This window comes from Callospermophilus lateralis, chromosome 15 (assembly GCF_048772815.1).
Source record: "Callospermophilus lateralis isolate mCalLat2 chromosome 15, mCalLat2.hap1, whole genome shotgun sequence".
Lineage (NCBI taxonomy): Eukaryota > Metazoa > Chordata > Mammalia > Rodentia > Sciuridae > Callospermophilus > Callospermophilus lateralis.
In genome coordinates this window covers 69,327,538-69,345,183 of record NC_135319.1, presented here as the reverse complement: position 1 = coordinate 69,345,183, position 17,646 = coordinate 69,327,538, and the positions used below count along the sequence as shown (strand labels likewise).

The 17,646-nt window shown below is 46.1% G+C and overlaps 1 protein-coding gene across 1 annotated transcript; it reads right to left on the bottom strand.

The window, feature by feature from the left end:
* Positions 1–1,660: 1,660 nt before the first annotated feature.
* On the bottom strand, positions 1,661–17,474 carry Sfxn2 (sideroflexin 2). The gene is made up of 12 exons (XM_076834595.1): positions 17,443–17,474; positions 9,778–9,962; positions 9,453–9,623; positions 8,344–8,442; positions 7,319–7,394; positions 6,984–7,069; positions 5,283–5,343; positions 4,911–4,977; positions 4,247–4,296; positions 3,941–3,990; positions 3,213–3,260; positions 1,661–2,482 (listed from the first exon to the last, which is right to left on the bottom strand). The coding sequence occupies exons 2-12, from the start codon at positions 9,936–9,938 to the stop codon at positions 2,383–2,385; spliced, it is 969 nt and encodes a 322-aa protein (XP_076690710.1). The 5' UTR covers positions 9,939–9,962; positions 17,443–17,474; the 3' UTR covers positions 1,661–2,382.
* Between the last annotated feature and the right edge of the window lie 172 nt (positions 17,475–17,646).

Here is a 17,646-nt window from a genome sequence, read left to right as displayed (position 1 = left end):
ACCTGTTTGGATTTGGGGTTTCTTGGAAAGTAATATTCTGGAATTAGAGGATTGATGGTCACACAACCTTGTGACTGTACTAAAACCACTGCATAATACACTTCAAAATGGGGGAAGAGCCAACTGAAACCAGTTTCTGAGCATCCAGAGCAAGATCCTTTCTCTTTAGAATAGTATTCCTTCAAGCATGGTCCCCCAACCAACAGGATCAGCATTACAAGAAAATTATTAGAAATGCACATTCTCAGCCAGGCGTGGCAGCCCACTCCTGTAATCCCAGTGGCTCAGGAGGCTCACAAGTTCAAAGCCAGCCTCAGCAATGGCAAGACGCTAAGCAACTCAGTGAGACCCTGTCTCTAAATAAAATACAAAATAGGGCTGGGATGTGGCTCAGTGATCAGGTGCCCCTGAGTTCATACCCCAGTACTCCCCACAAAAGAAATGCACATTCTCAGGCTCCACCCTAGACCTACAGAACTGGAAATTCTGGGGAGGGGTTCTACAATCTATTTTCACCAGCTTTCTAGGTGATTATGATGCACATTCCAAGAGACATTGCTCCAAGGTAGGGGAAGGTGTTTGTGTCAGGGGAAGGTCTTTGTGTTAGGGGTCAGAGAGTCAACATATTATGCTTTAAATGCCACATATAAGAATAGGGTCTCTGTAACATTTTTTTTATTATTGTTTTGTAGTTGTATATTGACAGAATAATTTTATTTCACTTATTTTTATGTGTGAGGCACTGGGTTTGATTCTTTTTTTTTTTATTAAAATTTTAATATTTTATTTTTTAGTTTTTGGTGGACACAACATCTTTGTTTGTATGTGGTGTTGAGGATCGAACCCGGGCCGCACGCATGCCAGGCGAGCGCGCTACTGCTTGAGCCACATCCCCAGCCCTGGGTTTGATTCTTAACAACACATAAAAATAAATAAAGATATTCTGTCCATATACAGCTCCAGCCCAACATATTCTTATTCTTTGTATAAAATAACACTTTATAGATGTAGATTCTTCTTAAGTTAGAGCAATTGCTGGCCCCCAGGCATCAGACAGGTTTCCCGTATAGGTATGATACCCTCTGAGACACAATGGCCAAAGACCAGATCCTGCTTTCCATCCAGGCTTTATTAGCTTAGTTTGCACTTTTTCAAGCTCTTTCAAGTAATTTATTCAATTCACAGTGACAGCCTTTGAACACAGTCAGCAAATCTTACCAGACAAAAACTCAGTGACCCCAGGTATGCCACAACAGTCCCCCAAGGAACTTGAGAAACCACTTTGGCAGCCCAGCTGGGGAGGAGAAGTGGCTGTGCTTTGCTGTGTGCACTTAAGGCTCTTTGGTCCCGATGGATTTCTTCTAAGAGGTGTCCAAGTATAACTCCCCTTTCCCATTCAGCACACACCAGTCTTTCTTTGGTGTTTAAGCTAATGGGCTGAGGGAGGCGGTCAGGAAATTTTACCCATCGAAGTGTGGGTTAATGTCTATGTGCATCCTTTTCACTCTTAGGGGACTTATCTTTTCAAACAGAGATATAAGGCAATGAAAGAAGAGACTTCCACCATTATAGAGCAGATGACAAGCATAGATCCAGACATGATTAAGACAGAACAAAGTCAACGTCAACAGACAGGACTTGAAGCACCATGTAACTCTGCTGCTTTGCACAGTGTCCTTTTCAGCTCTAATAAGTCCTGGGTGCCTGATTAAATTCTAATTTAGCAGAACTCCCAAAGAAGCTTTCCAACCAGGGCACAATGAAGAGAATGGAGAAGAGTGGAGATGAGTCCAAAGTGACTCAGACTGCTTGCCCCTTCTCTTGTGTCAGGATAGAATTGCCTGGGTAAAAGGCTCCATTAGTTGGGAGAGGAGGTGGCGGGAAGGGAAGAGAAGATATAGAACTTTTCTTGTCCTAAGGGCTCATCTCCAATCATGGCTGGAAGGAAATCCTAAAGGTTTCCTATTTTTTCCCAAATGAATGGCTTCAGTGTCTCCCCAGGTAGCAGTTAACTTCTCCCTGAGAAGGCCTCAGCTTCTTGTCTCCAGGGGACAGGGGTTAAGGAGGAGACAGACAGAAGACTTAGGTCCTTGTTCTCTTTGGTCCCTGTTCTTTTTTTTTTTTTTTTTCCTTGTTTGCAGTGTTGGGGGATGGACCCAGGAACTCATGCATGCTAGGCAAACTCTCTACTACTGAGCGATAACCCCAAGTCCCTTTTTCATGTTTATCCCCTGGAGTCCAATAAACTAGTTGCTTAGGTAGATGCACCCAACTACCCTATCTTCCCCCTATCCAGCATGATTCTCAGGCCTTGTTGGCAAAGAGGATGGAGGACAGGTGTGCAAATATGGGTATACACTGGTCTTTGCTGTAGCAGGGCATTTAGAGACCCTTATTGAAGTAGACATAAGGAACATGTTCTCCGTAGCTGGCCTTGATGGTGTCTTGGAGCTCTGGTTCCAGATAGGAAACTGGTAATTTGCTGAAGAGAACAGAGGAGATTATGAGCATGCCACCTGGGATAAGTGGAAAAGTACCCTCAGAAAAATTCCAACCCACATGTTACCTCCTGATTTTTCCAGACCGAATCTTTACAAGACAAGTATGCCCACAGTATGCCGCCCCTACTTCTTCTTAGGCCTGGCTTCACTCTCCCTGAGCTAAAGGAAGTGTTTAGCAGATGACCACTGAACCAGTTCGGAACTAGAATTCAAGGAAGGGGAGACTGGCTTCTTCTCAGTCTCATAACCAAGCAAACCCATCTCCTGGAGCCAGTCTCCACTCCCCACTCCTCCATCTGAGACCCCCCTTCCCTTTGTCCATCTTGGAGGACAGGAAGAGAAGTAGAGAGATCATCATCTGGTCTCTGGGAAACAAGAACTAGAATAAGGCCCTTATTCAATTTTAAAGGCCGGATCTGGCCAGAGCAGAGCTTCCAAATAACCCAGCCAGCAACAAAGGAAGTTTCTTGTCCACTAGCCCATCTCTCAGGCTTGCTCCATGTGGTGGGAGCAACTCATTCCTCCTCCTGGCTATTCCTCCCCTTGAGGATCTGGCTGGTTTGCCATTCACCCAGGGTTAAGAGGCCCAGGATTTAGACCAAGAGGTTGATGCCCTTCCTGGTCTGTCCCTCTTGCTTTGGAGAGCAGGCAGGTTGCAGCAGCAGAGGCAGGGTGTTTAATAACCCAAAGTGGATGACAAAAGACCAATACCATATCTGTGGGAAGAGCCCACATGCCACTGGCACCATGAAGAGGAGGCTGTAAGAAATAAGAAACCAAAGCGTCAGGGGACCAGCCCTGTCCACACCCCATCCCTGAAAGCTGTAAGGGAGGTGCCCAGGAACCCGGCCTGCCTCCCCAGCCAGCCTCCCCAGCCAGACCCTCAGTCCTCTCCCCACAGCCTTTCCCCATCCTCTGAGCATGAGGAAATTCATCCTGGCATGGGGACAAAACCAATGTCCTGCCACCACTCACCCCCACCTCACACCCAGGTTCAAGCAAATGAGAAGATAATGATATGACTAGGGTATGCAAGCAGCGTACTCCAAGATCACAAGCACCCACAGCCAGTAGGAATGGAGTCATTGTCATTAACCCCGTGGCTTTGCAAAGCATGATTATTGCTAGGACATGTTTACCCAGTGGCAGGCTCCTAAGAATGCTGACGTGACTTGTGTCATTACCATTCAGCTACATCCCCAGTCCCTTTTATTTTTCATTTTGAGACAATCTCTTCAAGTTGCTAAGGCTGGCCTCAAACGTACTATCCTCCAGCTTCCCAAGTCACTGGAATTATAGGCATGTGCCATTATGCACAGCTTCAGCAACTTTTAAAGTCAAGTAAGGGAGCACATGCTCCCCAACACAGGCTAAGAAGAAGACAGATCTTGGATGTCCCAGCCACCATAAAACCCAAACCATCCAAACACCATACTCACAAGCACCCAGACAGCATGACCTGCAATGGGGCATGCAGCACCTTGACTTTCTGCACAAAAACAAATAAAAAAAGAGAGACCCACATGGGTCCTAGGTACATCAAAGTGAACCACATGCCTGCCCTTCTAGGGATCAGCCAGCTAGCAGAAACTAGAAGCTGATACCTGCTGGCCCTGAGGGAGAAGAGAAGTGACCAGACTCTCTGTTGCTAATGTGGAAGTGGGCAGGAGGGGAGGGGAGGGAGTCCCAAGCACAGGTGTGGCTGAGGAACTGGGCAGGGAAGATGCAAAGACAGCCCCGCTTACCTTCATGAAATGCAGTTTCTCCAGCCTTTCCATGATGACTGGCAGCAAGACTGGAAGAGAACACAGGAGAAGCTGGGGAGGGCAGGGGGGAGTGGCTAGAAGACCCCTTTGTATAGTTAAGAGTGGGAACTGAGAGTTTCTTGCTTTCCCCAAAAATGTCAAAAAATATTTGCCACTGGGGAGAACAGAGATTGCAAAGTCATGGCCACACTCTTTCCCCCAAGTCCCAGTAAAAACATGCTTCCCAAACTTCTGAACTTCAAATCTGTAACAGGAAGACATTTGCTACTAGGCCCAAACCATCCTTCTCAAAATTAAAAACTAACTTTGAAAGCTCATGTAAACAAATTTTGTAATATGCCCCTGCTGGATGCAAACCCAGGCAAGGAATTTATTCTCTCTACCATTGTCTCCTAAGCAGCCCACGCTGTGCCCACCATGTCAAGCCCCGGTGCATAATGGCTTTTCATTAGTTCAATGAAAATAACTTTCTCCCCCAAATCTCTGACTAAGTGATATTCTAGGAACGAAGATTGTTCTCCTGAGTTTGAGAAGCATGGCTGTAGAGGCTGGGGTGCCACCTCCCAATGGAAACCTGAGTGTGGCTAAGGCCTCCACCATGTATTCTGGAGTTCCCCAGGTTGGGAGGGCTTCTCCATCTTACTCATGCCAGGGGCAGCCATGGTGATCCGGGAAATTACCACCTGGGTGATGCCTATGGCTGCAGCTCTCTGAGGGCAGAAAAGATTAAATGATCAGGAATAATTTATTCTGTGTACATGGAGTGCGCTGGAGGGCTGGGTAAGAGTCATGGGCAAGTCAGAGCTGGTTTTGGAACCAGAAATGATGCAGGAAGGACATAAGAGGCCTGTTCTGAACAGAGAAATACAGGGAAAATTGATGGGGAATGAGGTTGGAGTCCAAGACAAGCCTTTTTAATACTATAATGGCACAAAGGCCTGCTCTAATCACTAAGGAAGAAACAGGGTCTTAGAAGGAAATCCCCCCTCCTACCCCAAGAGAGGCCTCTGCTCACCTGGGAATGGCCAAGCTCATTCTGATTCCCATCCTTCACACAGATGCCCTGGATGAGTTCCCTAAATATAAATAGGAGTTGCCGGACTTGGGAAAGGGGTGCTAGGAGCCTGCCAGGCCTGTGACACACCAAGGGACCAAGGCCAGGGAACTCCAGCTCTAGACCACCCTCTGCATCCTGGCCCCCTTGACCTTTCTTCCACAGTCCAGTTATCAGTGGCTAAGAGAGTTGGCCCAGGGTACATACTACCTCAGCAGACTACTAAAACTGCAGAACATGTATATAACCTTGAGCATGGTCCTTACCCTTTCTAAAGCCTCAGTTCTCCTGATCTGCAAAATGGGGATAAGCTGAGCACCCACTTCATTGGACCTGGTGAGGATTAAACAAGACAATGCCTGACAACTACTTAGTCCAATACCTGACAGTTACCACTCCCCAAACAGGAGCTACTATGGCTGTTCACAGAGCAGCTATTTTTTTGGCAGGGTGTGGTGGGGTACTGGGAACTGCACCCAGGAGGACTTTACCACTGAGTTACATCCCCAGCCCTTTTTTACATTTTGAAAAAGGGCCTTACTAAGTTAAGGACTTGCTAAGTTGCTAAGGCTGGCCTAGAATTTGCAATCCTCCTGCCTCAGCCTCCCAAGCCACTGGAATTACAGGTGTGCACCGCCATCCCTGGCATCAGGCCAGCTCTTGAGAGCACTCCACCAGAGACCAGGTAGATGGCTGCACTTATTCATCTACTGGGAAAAAGCTGGATGGGAAAAGGGAAGAGGAAGGAGCAATGTGGATACATGATATTCTGTAGTGTTCTTTCTCTAAGGGATCCTACAGTATCTCCAATGCTAGCAGTCCCAAGAAAACATGGATTGTAGATGTAAATGATAACACTTATGTAGCCTTTGCTATGTTCCCGGTAATGTGTGGAGTGCCCCCCACACACACACACATTATATCATTAAAATCTCATAGCAGAGGAACATCTCTGCACAATCTAGTCAAGAAACAAAAACTGGGGCTGGGATTGTGGCTCAGTGGTAGCACATGTGAGGCCCTGGGTTCGATCCTCAGCACCACATAAAAATAAATAAATGAAATAAAGGTACTGTGTCCAAATACAAATAAAAAAATATTTTTAAAAAAACTGGACTGGGACGTAGCCTAGCATGCACAAGACACTGGCTTCATTCCCCAGCATTGAAAAAAAAAAAAAAGGGTAAAAACTGAAGACACAGTGAATTTTTCCACCTGTTCAGCTGAAACACTTAGAGCTGGGGGTCTAGAAAACCTCTATCTGCTCCTCTGGCTTTGCTTAGCTTCTTGGTTCTGTTCTATCTCGAGGCTCCTCGCTCTGCTGCATTTCATTTGGTCATCATCCCAGGGCTTTGGGGGAGGCAGAATTCACGACTTTAACACAGCTTCAGTTGAAAGGAGGGGGTCTGAGTAAAACCCCACAGGCCCATACTACCTCCCCCATCCCCCACAACAGACAGGCTGACTACCCTAAGCCCCCCACCATTACCACTCTCAGGACCATCACCACAGGGTAGCCAGTCCTCAGGGATCCTTCAGAGGCTCATCCCAGCAACCCTCTCCATAAAATCCCAGTCCCAGGAAGCCACCCACTGCCTTGGTTTTCTGCCCTTTCCCTGCTAAGTTGTGGCACATACGGAGAAAGGGGCTCCCTGTACTCACTGCTGTCGCGTCATTGGGATATTGACACAGTTAGCTGCAGCCACAGCAGCAAAGGGCACCCAGCGGCCCACCAAGGGTGGCGCTCTCTGTTGGGAGCAGGGAACAATGGGAGTTGTTCAGACTCATGGGAAGGTGGGAGTGGGAGGGACTTAAGGATTATAAAGAAAGGAAGACAATTAAACTGAGCTACCACTACACGACCAGACATCCAGACTAAGAATCCTAAACTCTGGCCAAGGCCCACTAAGGACAAATCCCAGGACAGCTCTGTAGACTTCCCCCGGACTCTGCTGCCCCCTGGTGGCCACCATGCCCACAGCAGCTTCTGACCATACCTTTGTCCACATGTTCATGCCCACAGCGGTGGCCAATGCAGTGGTTGTGGCTGTGAAGTAGGAAAGGGCCATCTGCCTAGTGGAGGAAGGAGATGCTAGATGTTTGAAAGATTAGGTGTTGAAGGTGGGGGACCTGCTGGCTGAGGCAAGACCACAGGCTTGGGAGAGAAAATCTGGCATCAGGGGTTCATACCACATGTCATCTGATCCCAGCCTAATATTGGGCCCCCTCCCCATCACTCGAAACGCCCTGGCCCAGTGGTCTTCTTTCAGTATTTAACCTGTGTATACTGATGTTCCCTGCCCCGGGGAATTCTTTCCTGGGCTTCTTTTCTTCTTTTTTCCTGTAGACATGAGGATTGAACCCAGAGCCTCATGTGTCATAGGGAAGGGTTCTACCACTGAACTACATCTCCAGCCCTCTGTAATTTTATTTTGAGACAAGATCTGGCTAAATTGCCCAGACTGGCCTGGAACTTGTAATCTTCCTGCCTCAGCCTCCTAAAAAATTGCTGAAGTACACTCGGCACCACACCTGGCTCTTTCCTGAACTTTAAGGGAGCTGAATTCTCACCCTTCGGAAATAGCAGAAAAGACTTCCTGACCAGCCTGTCCACATGGATACCCCTCTGCCATTTGGTATCTTGTCACCCTGTCTATGTCCTAATGGCAGCCATCCCAATCTGAGATTATTGTGCTTCTTTTCTTAAAAGACCTTAAACTCCACCACAATAGGAACCACAATGCCCTGCTCATCAAGTTATCCCCAGCTCCTGGAACGCCACCTGGTATAACATACACTCATGAACATTTTGTCAAATCAATGAATGAACATATTTTGAACTTGTCTGGGAAGAAGATACTCTCCTAGTCAGTCTGAGAAAATACTTCCAAACATTGAAAAGGGTGTCTTTGCTACCTGCTCACTGCAGGTCCCACCAACAGGGGGAGTGACAACCCAGGAACCCTTCAGCAGGCCTGTGCCTGAGGAGGTAAGAGGATAGCTTGGGGTTCAGGTCTCCTACCTCACTGATGTAGGGGAAGCGGCATTCCTGTTGGTGTAGTTGACTAAGGCATTGAAGGACTGGTTCACCCACTGCCAGAAAATCACTGCCGGCACAGTCCTACCAGGAAGGGAGGCCAGAAGCAGAGGAGTGAGGATGGAAGGCAGGGCTTGAGGTCCACCAATTACTATTCCCTAAGCTGTTCTCACTCTGTTTTATGTACCAGGCTTTTGGACAGGCTGGGTCCTCTGCCTGGAATATCTACCCTCCTCTTTCCACACATGGAAAAATCTTTGGAACATTCCCAACCTGAGACAGAATTAGTCACTCTTATGTACCCTGCGCCCACGACCCCATATTCTTGCTCCAACCTACCACTTACCAAGCTGCACTCTGTTTACTTCTTGGTCTCCTCAACAGAGCTCCATGAGGGGAGAGACCAAAGTCTTTATATTACCAGCACCTGGCCCAAGGCCTAGCTCAATAACTGAACAAATGAATGCATGGGTAGGAGGAGGCAGGAGAAAAAGGAGGGAGGAGAAGGAGGGAGGAAGAAGAATCACACATCAGCAGCTACAGAGAAAGTTCACTGAATCACCTAGAGAGCCAAGAAAAAGGGCCTTCTTGGTACCCAGGGGTGCTTAATCACTGAGCCACATCCTCAGCCGTTTTTATTTTGAGACAGGGTCTCACTGATTGGCTTAGGGCCCTGCTAAGTGGCTGAGGCTGGCTTCAAACTTGCAATCACTCCTGCCTTAGCCTCCTGAGTTGCTATAATTATAGGCATGTGCCACTATGCCCAGTCTACTGTGGATGGTTCATTAGAAAAATAAATTAATTGCAAATAAGTACTTTTTAAAGAAGAACTTAGGACAGCCTATCTGACTGTGTGAATTTGGAAGAATTACTTAGCCTCTCTAGAATTTCATCTACAAAACAGAATTGAGAATAGTACCTATGTACAGGGTTATTAAGAGGGCTAAATGAGGCAATACGTGCAAAGAACTTATCATACTGCCTGTATCCTGGAAAGGGATCGATCAAGAGGACTGCTATTATCATCCTAAGTCGGCTTACTGCCTCGCAGACCCAGGCAGCTGCACAACCCCCTGCTCTGCTCCAGGGCCCACCTGTAGAACTGGAGCATGAAGCCTGTGATGATCATGCCGCCAGGGACCTGGAAGGACATCCGCCCAATGACATTCATCTTCTCCCCAGTGTCAGGATGGAAGGCTGAGTCATATAGCTTCTTGGCATAGAGCAGCTGCTCCACTTGAGTACCTGGGGGTATGACCCCAATCCTGTCACCCAAGGACAACAGGCAGTTAACTAGCCAGCCCAATCAAGTCCTCCCAGTCTTCCTCCTCTCATTTCTCCCTCCTCCCAGAGATCTCTGCCTATTCCTTGTCCTTCGGTGTCCCTCTCCCCCTACAGTTCCTTCTCTTGATTACTCACCTGCTCTTCTCCACCATCATCTTGGCCCAGTCCAGCTCTCGCTCTGATACAAAGACAGTGCGGGGGTCCGTAATGTTAAAGAAGTGCTTCACCCTCCCCAGGAAAGTGTACTGGTCCCAACGAGGGGCATCAATGTTAAAATCAGACAGGCTGGCCTCCATCTTGCTCACACACAAAACTGCAGACTTAAGGAACAGAGAAAGAGTAAGGACTGTCACCCAAATCAAAGCCTGCCCAAGGGGGCCTGAGTGCCTCCCAGTGTTGTAGACTGCCCGCTTTCACCAGCTCTGGACATGCTTTGACACAGCTGAGGCAGTGCCAGTGAATGATCACCAGGCTGAGACATGAGGCACCAACACGTATTTCTGATGCCTGCTTATGGTTTCAGCCCTGTGCTTGATCACTCTGTCGGAAAAGCTGAAAAAAGGGACAAGACAGTGTTCGTCCTTGGAGAGCTCAGAGTCCAACTAGGGAACAAGAGCCCACTGATGAAATAGTATATAATATTCCCTGGTGCTAGCCGGGCGCAGTGGCACATGCCTGTCATCCCAGCCACTTGGGAGGCTGAGGCAGGAGGATCAGGAGTTCAAAGTCAATCTCAGCAAAAGCAAGGCGCTAAGCAACTAGGTGATACCCTATCTCTAATAAAGTACAAAAAGAGGGCTGGGGATATGGCTCAGTGCTTGAGTGCCCCTGAGTTCAATCCCTGGTACCCCCCCAAAAAAGTGTATACACACATACATACATACACACACACACACACACACATATATATATATATATACACAAATATATAAAAAATATGAATATATATAAATATATATAGTCCCTGGTGCTTCTGGCAGGGAGATGGGGAAAGTACTCATCTTTAAATATGAGCCCCCCCTATTTTTCTTCACAAAGCCTATACTCCCAGAACCTAACCACCTGGGGGTGGGAACTCCAGCCCCCTCTAGACTTTCTATCTTACCTAAAGGAAGTGAGGGGAGACCGAGAGGCAGAGCACAGGCTCCCTACAGGACAGACTGATGCGTCCTCACTTCTACCTTACAACTGCCCCAGTGGTGCTCCTACAGAATAAAAAGGGAATGAAACATAGGATGGCAAGTCTCACACCTTATTTAAGAAGTCTCTGGGGCTGGGGTTGTGGCTCAGGGGTGGACCGCTTGCCGGGCATGTGTGAGGCACTGGGTTCCATTCTCAGCACCACGTGTAAATAAATAAATAAAGGTCCATTGACAACTAAAAAAAAAGGTCTCTGAGGCTGGAAAGTAGCACAAGGGGGCATCTCAAGGCCCTGGTTTCAATCCCCAGCATCAAAAAAGAAGAAGAAATGAAGAATTTCTTCAAGGGAATGGTCACCAGTAAATCTGATTTGTAAAATTTTAAATGAAGTTCATCAGAAAATTTTTGATCATAAATTCATATATACATAACAAAAGAAAGAGTATCAGAGAAGGAATACATGAACGTAAAATAAAATCTTTACTTTTTTTTTTCTCTGGAAAGAAATATTCTTAAGACAGGGTCTGACTAGGTTGGATAGACTAGCCTTGAACTTGTGGTCCTCATTTCCTCCTCAGCAACCCTCCTACTCGCCCCTGCAAGGAGCCAGCTGGGATTAGAGGCATGAGCAACATTGTAGGCTTATTTTGAATTCTTAATCGACAGGTAATTATGAATAAGTAAGATAACAACAGCAATAATATGAAAGATGAGGAGTCAGATATGGTGGCACATGCCTGTTATCCCAGCAACTCAGCAGGCTGAGTCAGGAGGATCACAAGTTCAAAGCCAGCCTTATGGGGCTGGGGATAGAGCTCAGTTGGTAGAGTGCTTGCTTCACGTGCACAAGGCCCTGGGTTCAATCCCTAGCACCAAAAAAAAAAAAAAAACTTAGTGAGACCCTAAGCAACTTGTGAGACCCTGTCTCATTATAAAAAATAAAAAGGATAAGAGGAACAAATTAGGACTTCTCTATTATAAAGTGTTCTACACCCTGTGAAACTGTACACTTGTTATTCGAAAGTGGACTTGGACTAGTTATAAATACATATTGCAAATTGCAGGGCAAATGCCAAAAACATTTTCAAAAGAAGTACAATTAATATGCCAAGAGAGAATATAGAGTCACATATTAAAAAAAAAAAAAAAAAGTTGAGACCTTTGAATTTCAGCAAGTCACTAAAGGATCATAAGAAGATTAATAAGATTAGATGTGTTCTTAGAAGGACACTCTGAGGGGCTGGGGATGTAGCTCAGTGATAGGGCACCTGCCTGGCACAAGTGAGGCCCTGAGTTCAATCCCTAGTACCACACACACACAAAAGAATGAATGTTATGATAAATTAATAATATCTCAATAAACTATTAATCTAAAGAAAGAAAGAAAGAAAGAAACACTTTGGGTTAGGCATGGTGGTGCACACCTGCAATCCCAATGACTCGGAAGGCTGAGGCAGGATGATGGCAAGTACGTAGCCAGCCTCAGCAACTTAGGGAGTCCCAGTCTTAAATAAGCATTCCTGAGTTCAATTCCTAGTATGTAAAGAAAAGAAGGAAAGGGAAGGGAACTCTCTGGGCAATAATATGAAAAAAGATGGGTGTGGGGGGACCTTGCAGGAAGCAGGGAGGCCAGCCAGAAGGGAATCCTGATACTCCAGCCAAGAAGAGATAAGGTTCAAACGAACCCAAATGCACCCAGAGAGACCAAAAGGAGAGAACCTTTTAAAGCAGATTTACTAAGCAATTGGGTATAGGAGGAATGCTGTGCCAGTCAGGGGTCAAAACTGGAAAGGAGAACACAGAATCTCAGCGTTTTGGACCTTGGAGGTCTAGCCCTTCCTTAAAGGGCTTCCATCTGATAACCTCCCTTTTCTTGGGGGTGGGGGAATACCAGGGATTGAACTCAGGAACACTTAACCAGTGAGCTACCTTATTTTGTATTTTATTTAAAGACAAGGTCTCACTGAGTTACTTGGCATCTCACTTTTGCTGAGGCTGGCTTTGAACTCGTGATCCTCCTGCCTCATCCTCCCCAACCCCTACAAGTCCTGAAAACCAGTAAATTTAAGAGGCAAGTCAAGAAAAGGAAGACCTGAGAGACGGGAGAGAGAGGAGATGGGAGAAACCAAGAGGGGGGGAAAGAAAGCAATTTTTAGATTACTGTTAGGGTGGGAAAGACTTCAGGAAACTGATATGCTAGGATCCATCATTCCTAAGAGGAAGGAAAGGGTTGGTGTGGAGGCCCACCGTGCAGTATGCACAGTGCCCTTGCCTCACCCTGAGCTGTGACTGAAGTGGCTATCTCTACAGAAGGCAGAAGCAAGTGTCCACTGACCATGTCCACATTTCCAGCTCCATTTGGGCTCCTACTGACTGGTTCACAGACCAACTGGAGTGCGTCAGGGAAAGGGTTCACTTCCCAGATGCTACAAGAAACTCAAAAGAAGTTTGGTGGCCAGAAGATCACATACCCCCTTGGTTTAGAGAAGCCCAGACTCACACTCACCAGAGACAGCCTGACTGAGCCAAAGCTTATGCCTACCCCCTCAACACACATACACACACACACACACACACACACACACACACACACACAAACACGGCTGAACTTCTATGACATCTCTCTCCACCCTCAACTCAACATTGCAAAGTCCTCTGCCTCTCCTAACAGAGGCACCCTGATGGGGTAATCATCTGCTAAATTACGAAAGAACTTCACCTGCTTAACTGAGGTCAGCATAGAAACTATACAGAGCCTGGTTTTTCATTTTGTGGTTCTGGGAATTGAACCCAGGGATGCCCTACCACTGAGCTATACCCCAGCCCTTATTATTTTTTCTTCTGAGAGTGTCACTGGCCTCAACCTTGTGATCCTCCTGAGGTACTGGAATTATAGGCGTGCACCACCATGCCTGGACAAACCCTGTTTTATATAAACTATAAGACCCTCCTACCCCCCCCCCAAAAAAAACACCCTAAATTGTCAGTCTAGAACAACATTTCTTGCAGAATGATGGGCTTCTGTAATTGTCACCTTCTTGTCATTTACAATTCTTTGTATGAATTCTACGTCCCCAGACATAAGCATTGGGACCAAATCTATGATGTTCACTGCTACATCTCTCATATACCCTCTAAAAATATATATTCCCTATCTGAAATGCATTCCAGCTTATTCTTGGGTTCTCTTGGCATAGAGGATGTTACCTCTTTTAAGTCAAACTCAGAACCTGCCCTGGTTACAGAAATAAGAGCAGGCTGTAAAGTTGGAAATATAAAATAATAATTTTTTTAAAAGCAGACTTTTTTTTTTTTGGTACCAGGGATTGAACCCAGGAGTGCTTAACCACTGAACAACATGCCCAGCCCTTTTATTTTTTATTTATTTTATAAATATTGTTTTAGTTGTAGATAGAAACAATATCTTTATTTTTATTGGCTTTTATGTGGTGCTGAGGATTGAACCCAGTACCTCACGTGTGAGGCTCTACCACTGAGCCACAACCCCAGCCCCCTTTTATTTTTTATTTTTATTTAATTAAAAAAAATTATTTGTTGCTTTTAGTCATATATGGCAGTATTTTGACATATCTGTAAATAGGGTTTAACTTCCCACTTGTGGTTGTACATGATGTGGAGTTATCAGTGTACAGTGGCACACGCATCCATATATGAACATAGGAAAGTTATGTCCAATTCATTCTACTGTCTTTCCCATTCCCATCTCCTCCCTCCCCTACCTGCCTGCCTGTTGTGAGTCAGTGTCCGTCTATCAGAGAGAACATTAGGCTTTTTGGGACTATCTTATTTTACTTAGCATGATAGCCTCCAGTTCCATCCATTTACCAGCAAATGCCATAATTTCATTCTTCTTTATGGATGAGTAATATTCCATTGTGTATAAATACCACTTATTTTTTGAGACAGGAATCTCAGTTGCTCGCTAAGTTGCTAAGGCTGGTCTTGAACTTGGGATCGTCCTGCCTCACTCAGCTCCCACATTGCATAGATATGTGCCCCCACTCCCGGCTTCAGACTTTCTTTAATGAAGCTACGAATTATCTGCCCCCTCTCCCATATTGAGTCATATCTGGTTTCTACATTTTGTCCATAGTAACTCTCCTTCCTCCCTCCCAAGCCATACCTAGTCCTCCCTAGAAAGGTCACCATCATGTCCAGAGTGGCCTTCTGAAGGATTATGGTTTCACTATGAGGACAAGGTGGAAAGTGGAAATCAAAAAGGTGATTGACGGCTACCTCCTAGGATTAGAGAATGTCACATCTCAAAGACATTAGGAATCCAAGATCTTAGTTTACTGAAACCTAGAAAGGTTCACACTGCACCAGCATGGTGGGCATCTGGGGCACACATGGCCCTGCACTGCACACATGTAGCAAATATAAAGAGAAACAACAGATCCAGTCCTCAGAGTCTAACAATAGATGGGCCTTTCTTCCCTGAGGTCACAAGGCTCTAAGTAACTCTAAGTCACTAAACAGGTCCTCTATCCACTACAGCCTATTTTGTTTTCTCTTTAAAAAAAAAAAAAAAAAATGACGCCAGGCATGGTAGTGCATGCCTGAAATCCCAGCAACTCAGGAGGCCGTGGCAGGAGGATCACAAGTTCAAAGCCAGCCTCAGCAACTGAGCAAGACCCTTAGCAATTTAATGAGACCCTGTCTCAAAAAATAAAAAAGGCTGAGGATGTGACTCACTGATTAAGTGCTCCTGGGTTCCATTTCTGGTATATTAAAAAAAAAAAAAAATCACCACCAAAATGAAACCAAGTGCAGTGGCACATGCATGTAATCCCAGATATTTTGGAAGCTGAGACTGGAGCATCACAAGTTCAAGACCCTATTTCTAAGTTCAAAAAACCAAAATAAAAAGGATTGGGGATGTAGCTTAGTGGTAGAGCACCCCGGGCTCAATCTCCAAGACTGCAAAACAAAACAAAACACAAAAGCCATGGTGACACATGCCTGCAGTTACAGCTACTGGAGGCTCAGGCACTTAAACCCATGAGTTCAAGACCAGTCTAGGCAACATAGTAAGATCCATCTCAAAATAATGAAAAAGAAAGGAGAAAAAAAACACGATTACTACCTCACCTGAAGTGATACTTATCCTTCCCAGAGAGCCAATTTTCTCTGGCAAACAGTTTCAAAGCTTGCTCAGAGAACAGGCTTCCAAACCCCTTCTTAGTTTTCCTCTTACAAGGAGGTAAGTGCTCAAAATTTCCCTGCTGGTAGCCCCAGACAGGGAGAAAAACAAAACATCATTAACAAGACAATGAAACAAAACAAACATCCTGGTGGGTACTCACACCAAAGGGATATCAAGGCAGCCAGCTGGAGATGCTAGAAGGACAGGTCAAAGACCACTGAGATGGGGAGGATTTGTGTCAAGGTTCCTAGAGCAATGTGGAGAATGAGAGTAATAACTAAACAAGCACCCAGAAACATGCATATTGGCACTCGTCTGACTCCAAGGCAACTGCGCTGTCTGGCATCAGACAACCAGAAGGAGAAATCTGCTTTGTCTTTTCCACAGAAGAGCCAATGGTCTAGAGATAGGTCAAGCAGAGATGAAAGCTCTAAACTGACTGACCCCTCATCTTACACCTCCTTAGTTAAGGTTCTGAACTGAATTTTCTCTCCAAGGATCTGAAGCAGGTATGCAAGTAGCAGAAGTTTTCAAAATACTTTTAGTTGAATGCACGAATAGCTAAAGACATTCAGGGAAAATCTGTCTTCACTACAACATACTTAATTAGGTTCGAAAGACTGCTGGTAGGAAGGGATGAAGTCCAAAAACCTAGATGAAACTATTAATAATATCTAGCAATTCCTTTTTGTCTTATGTATTTGACAGACAGGACTGACAGTTAAGAGGCGCACACAAACATCAGCAAACTTCCAGGCTTTACTGGGTCTTAGAACTAAGTTCTAGGTTCTTGGTTTATAACAAGATATAAATCACTCTGTTCCTCCTACCTGGACAATAGCGTTTACAAACAATACTGTAAATTGTTTAGAAGTCAGTTCAAGTCCCAACTCTATCGTTTACAATTTCTAGCGCTGTGACAACAAAATAAAATCTTGTACTAAAAGCATTTCACTAAGGATGTAATTGCCACAAGGGCAGATTTCGTGCACTGCCCTGTCTCCAGCGTCTAGAATCTGGCCTGGAGCATACTTACCACATGATCCTCTGCAGGTAAAAGGAGTGGGAGGCAGCACTTCCGATCCAAGGTAGCTTAATAAAATCCAGTGGGCCCCCCAAAACACCTTTAACTTCAGCTGTCAGCTCTCACCTCAAGAGTCAGAGCCAGTCGCCGGTCTGTTTCTCTCCCTCCTACAGGTGACTTCTCCCCAAACAGAACTCCTCGAGCCCAGATTCTGACAAAGGGCTAAGGAGATGGGTGCGCAATCCATACACCCCTCCACCCCCTCGCCCTGGCACAAGAAAGCAACCGGATCAGAGGAGAAGAGTTCACAGGCCACTCCTCACACCTCGTGGTCTCGGCAATTGGAAGTCCAGCCTGCGCTGTTCTGCAACCCTCCCTGGGCAGAGTCAGAACGGACTCAAGCTCCCTCCCCGGGATGGGGACACTGGAGGATAGATATGGCCGGTGGCCTCCTCTCATGGCTCCTTACCTGCTCCCAGGAGTGATGCACCAAGACTAGTGCCACCAGATGTAGCACACGTTGGAACTCTGGCCCGAACCACTGCCTTGGCAGGATCAGGGAACCTCCCCCTCTCCCGCCCCTACGTCCCCCTTCGTGACCAATCACAGGCCGGGAGGCTCCCGCCAGCCACGTGGGCGAGTTTTCTTCTTCCACGGGTCTCAGCCTGCCAGA

Excerpts from the sequence above, each read along its gene's own strand:
- Sfxn2 (XM_076834595.1), bottom strand. The coding sequence starts at position 9,938 with ATGGAGGCCAGCCTGTCTGATTTTAACATTGATGCCCCTCGTTGGGAC. Across the intron at positions 9,624-9,777 it reads ATGATGGTGGAGAAGAGCAG|GATTGGGGTCATACCCCCAG; the intron begins GTGAGTAATCAA and ends CTTGGGTGACAG. Across the intron at positions 8,443-9,452 it reads TTCATGCTCCAGTTCTACAG|GACTGTGCCGGCAGTGATTT; the intron begins GTGGGCCCTGGA and ends CCTTCCTGGTAG.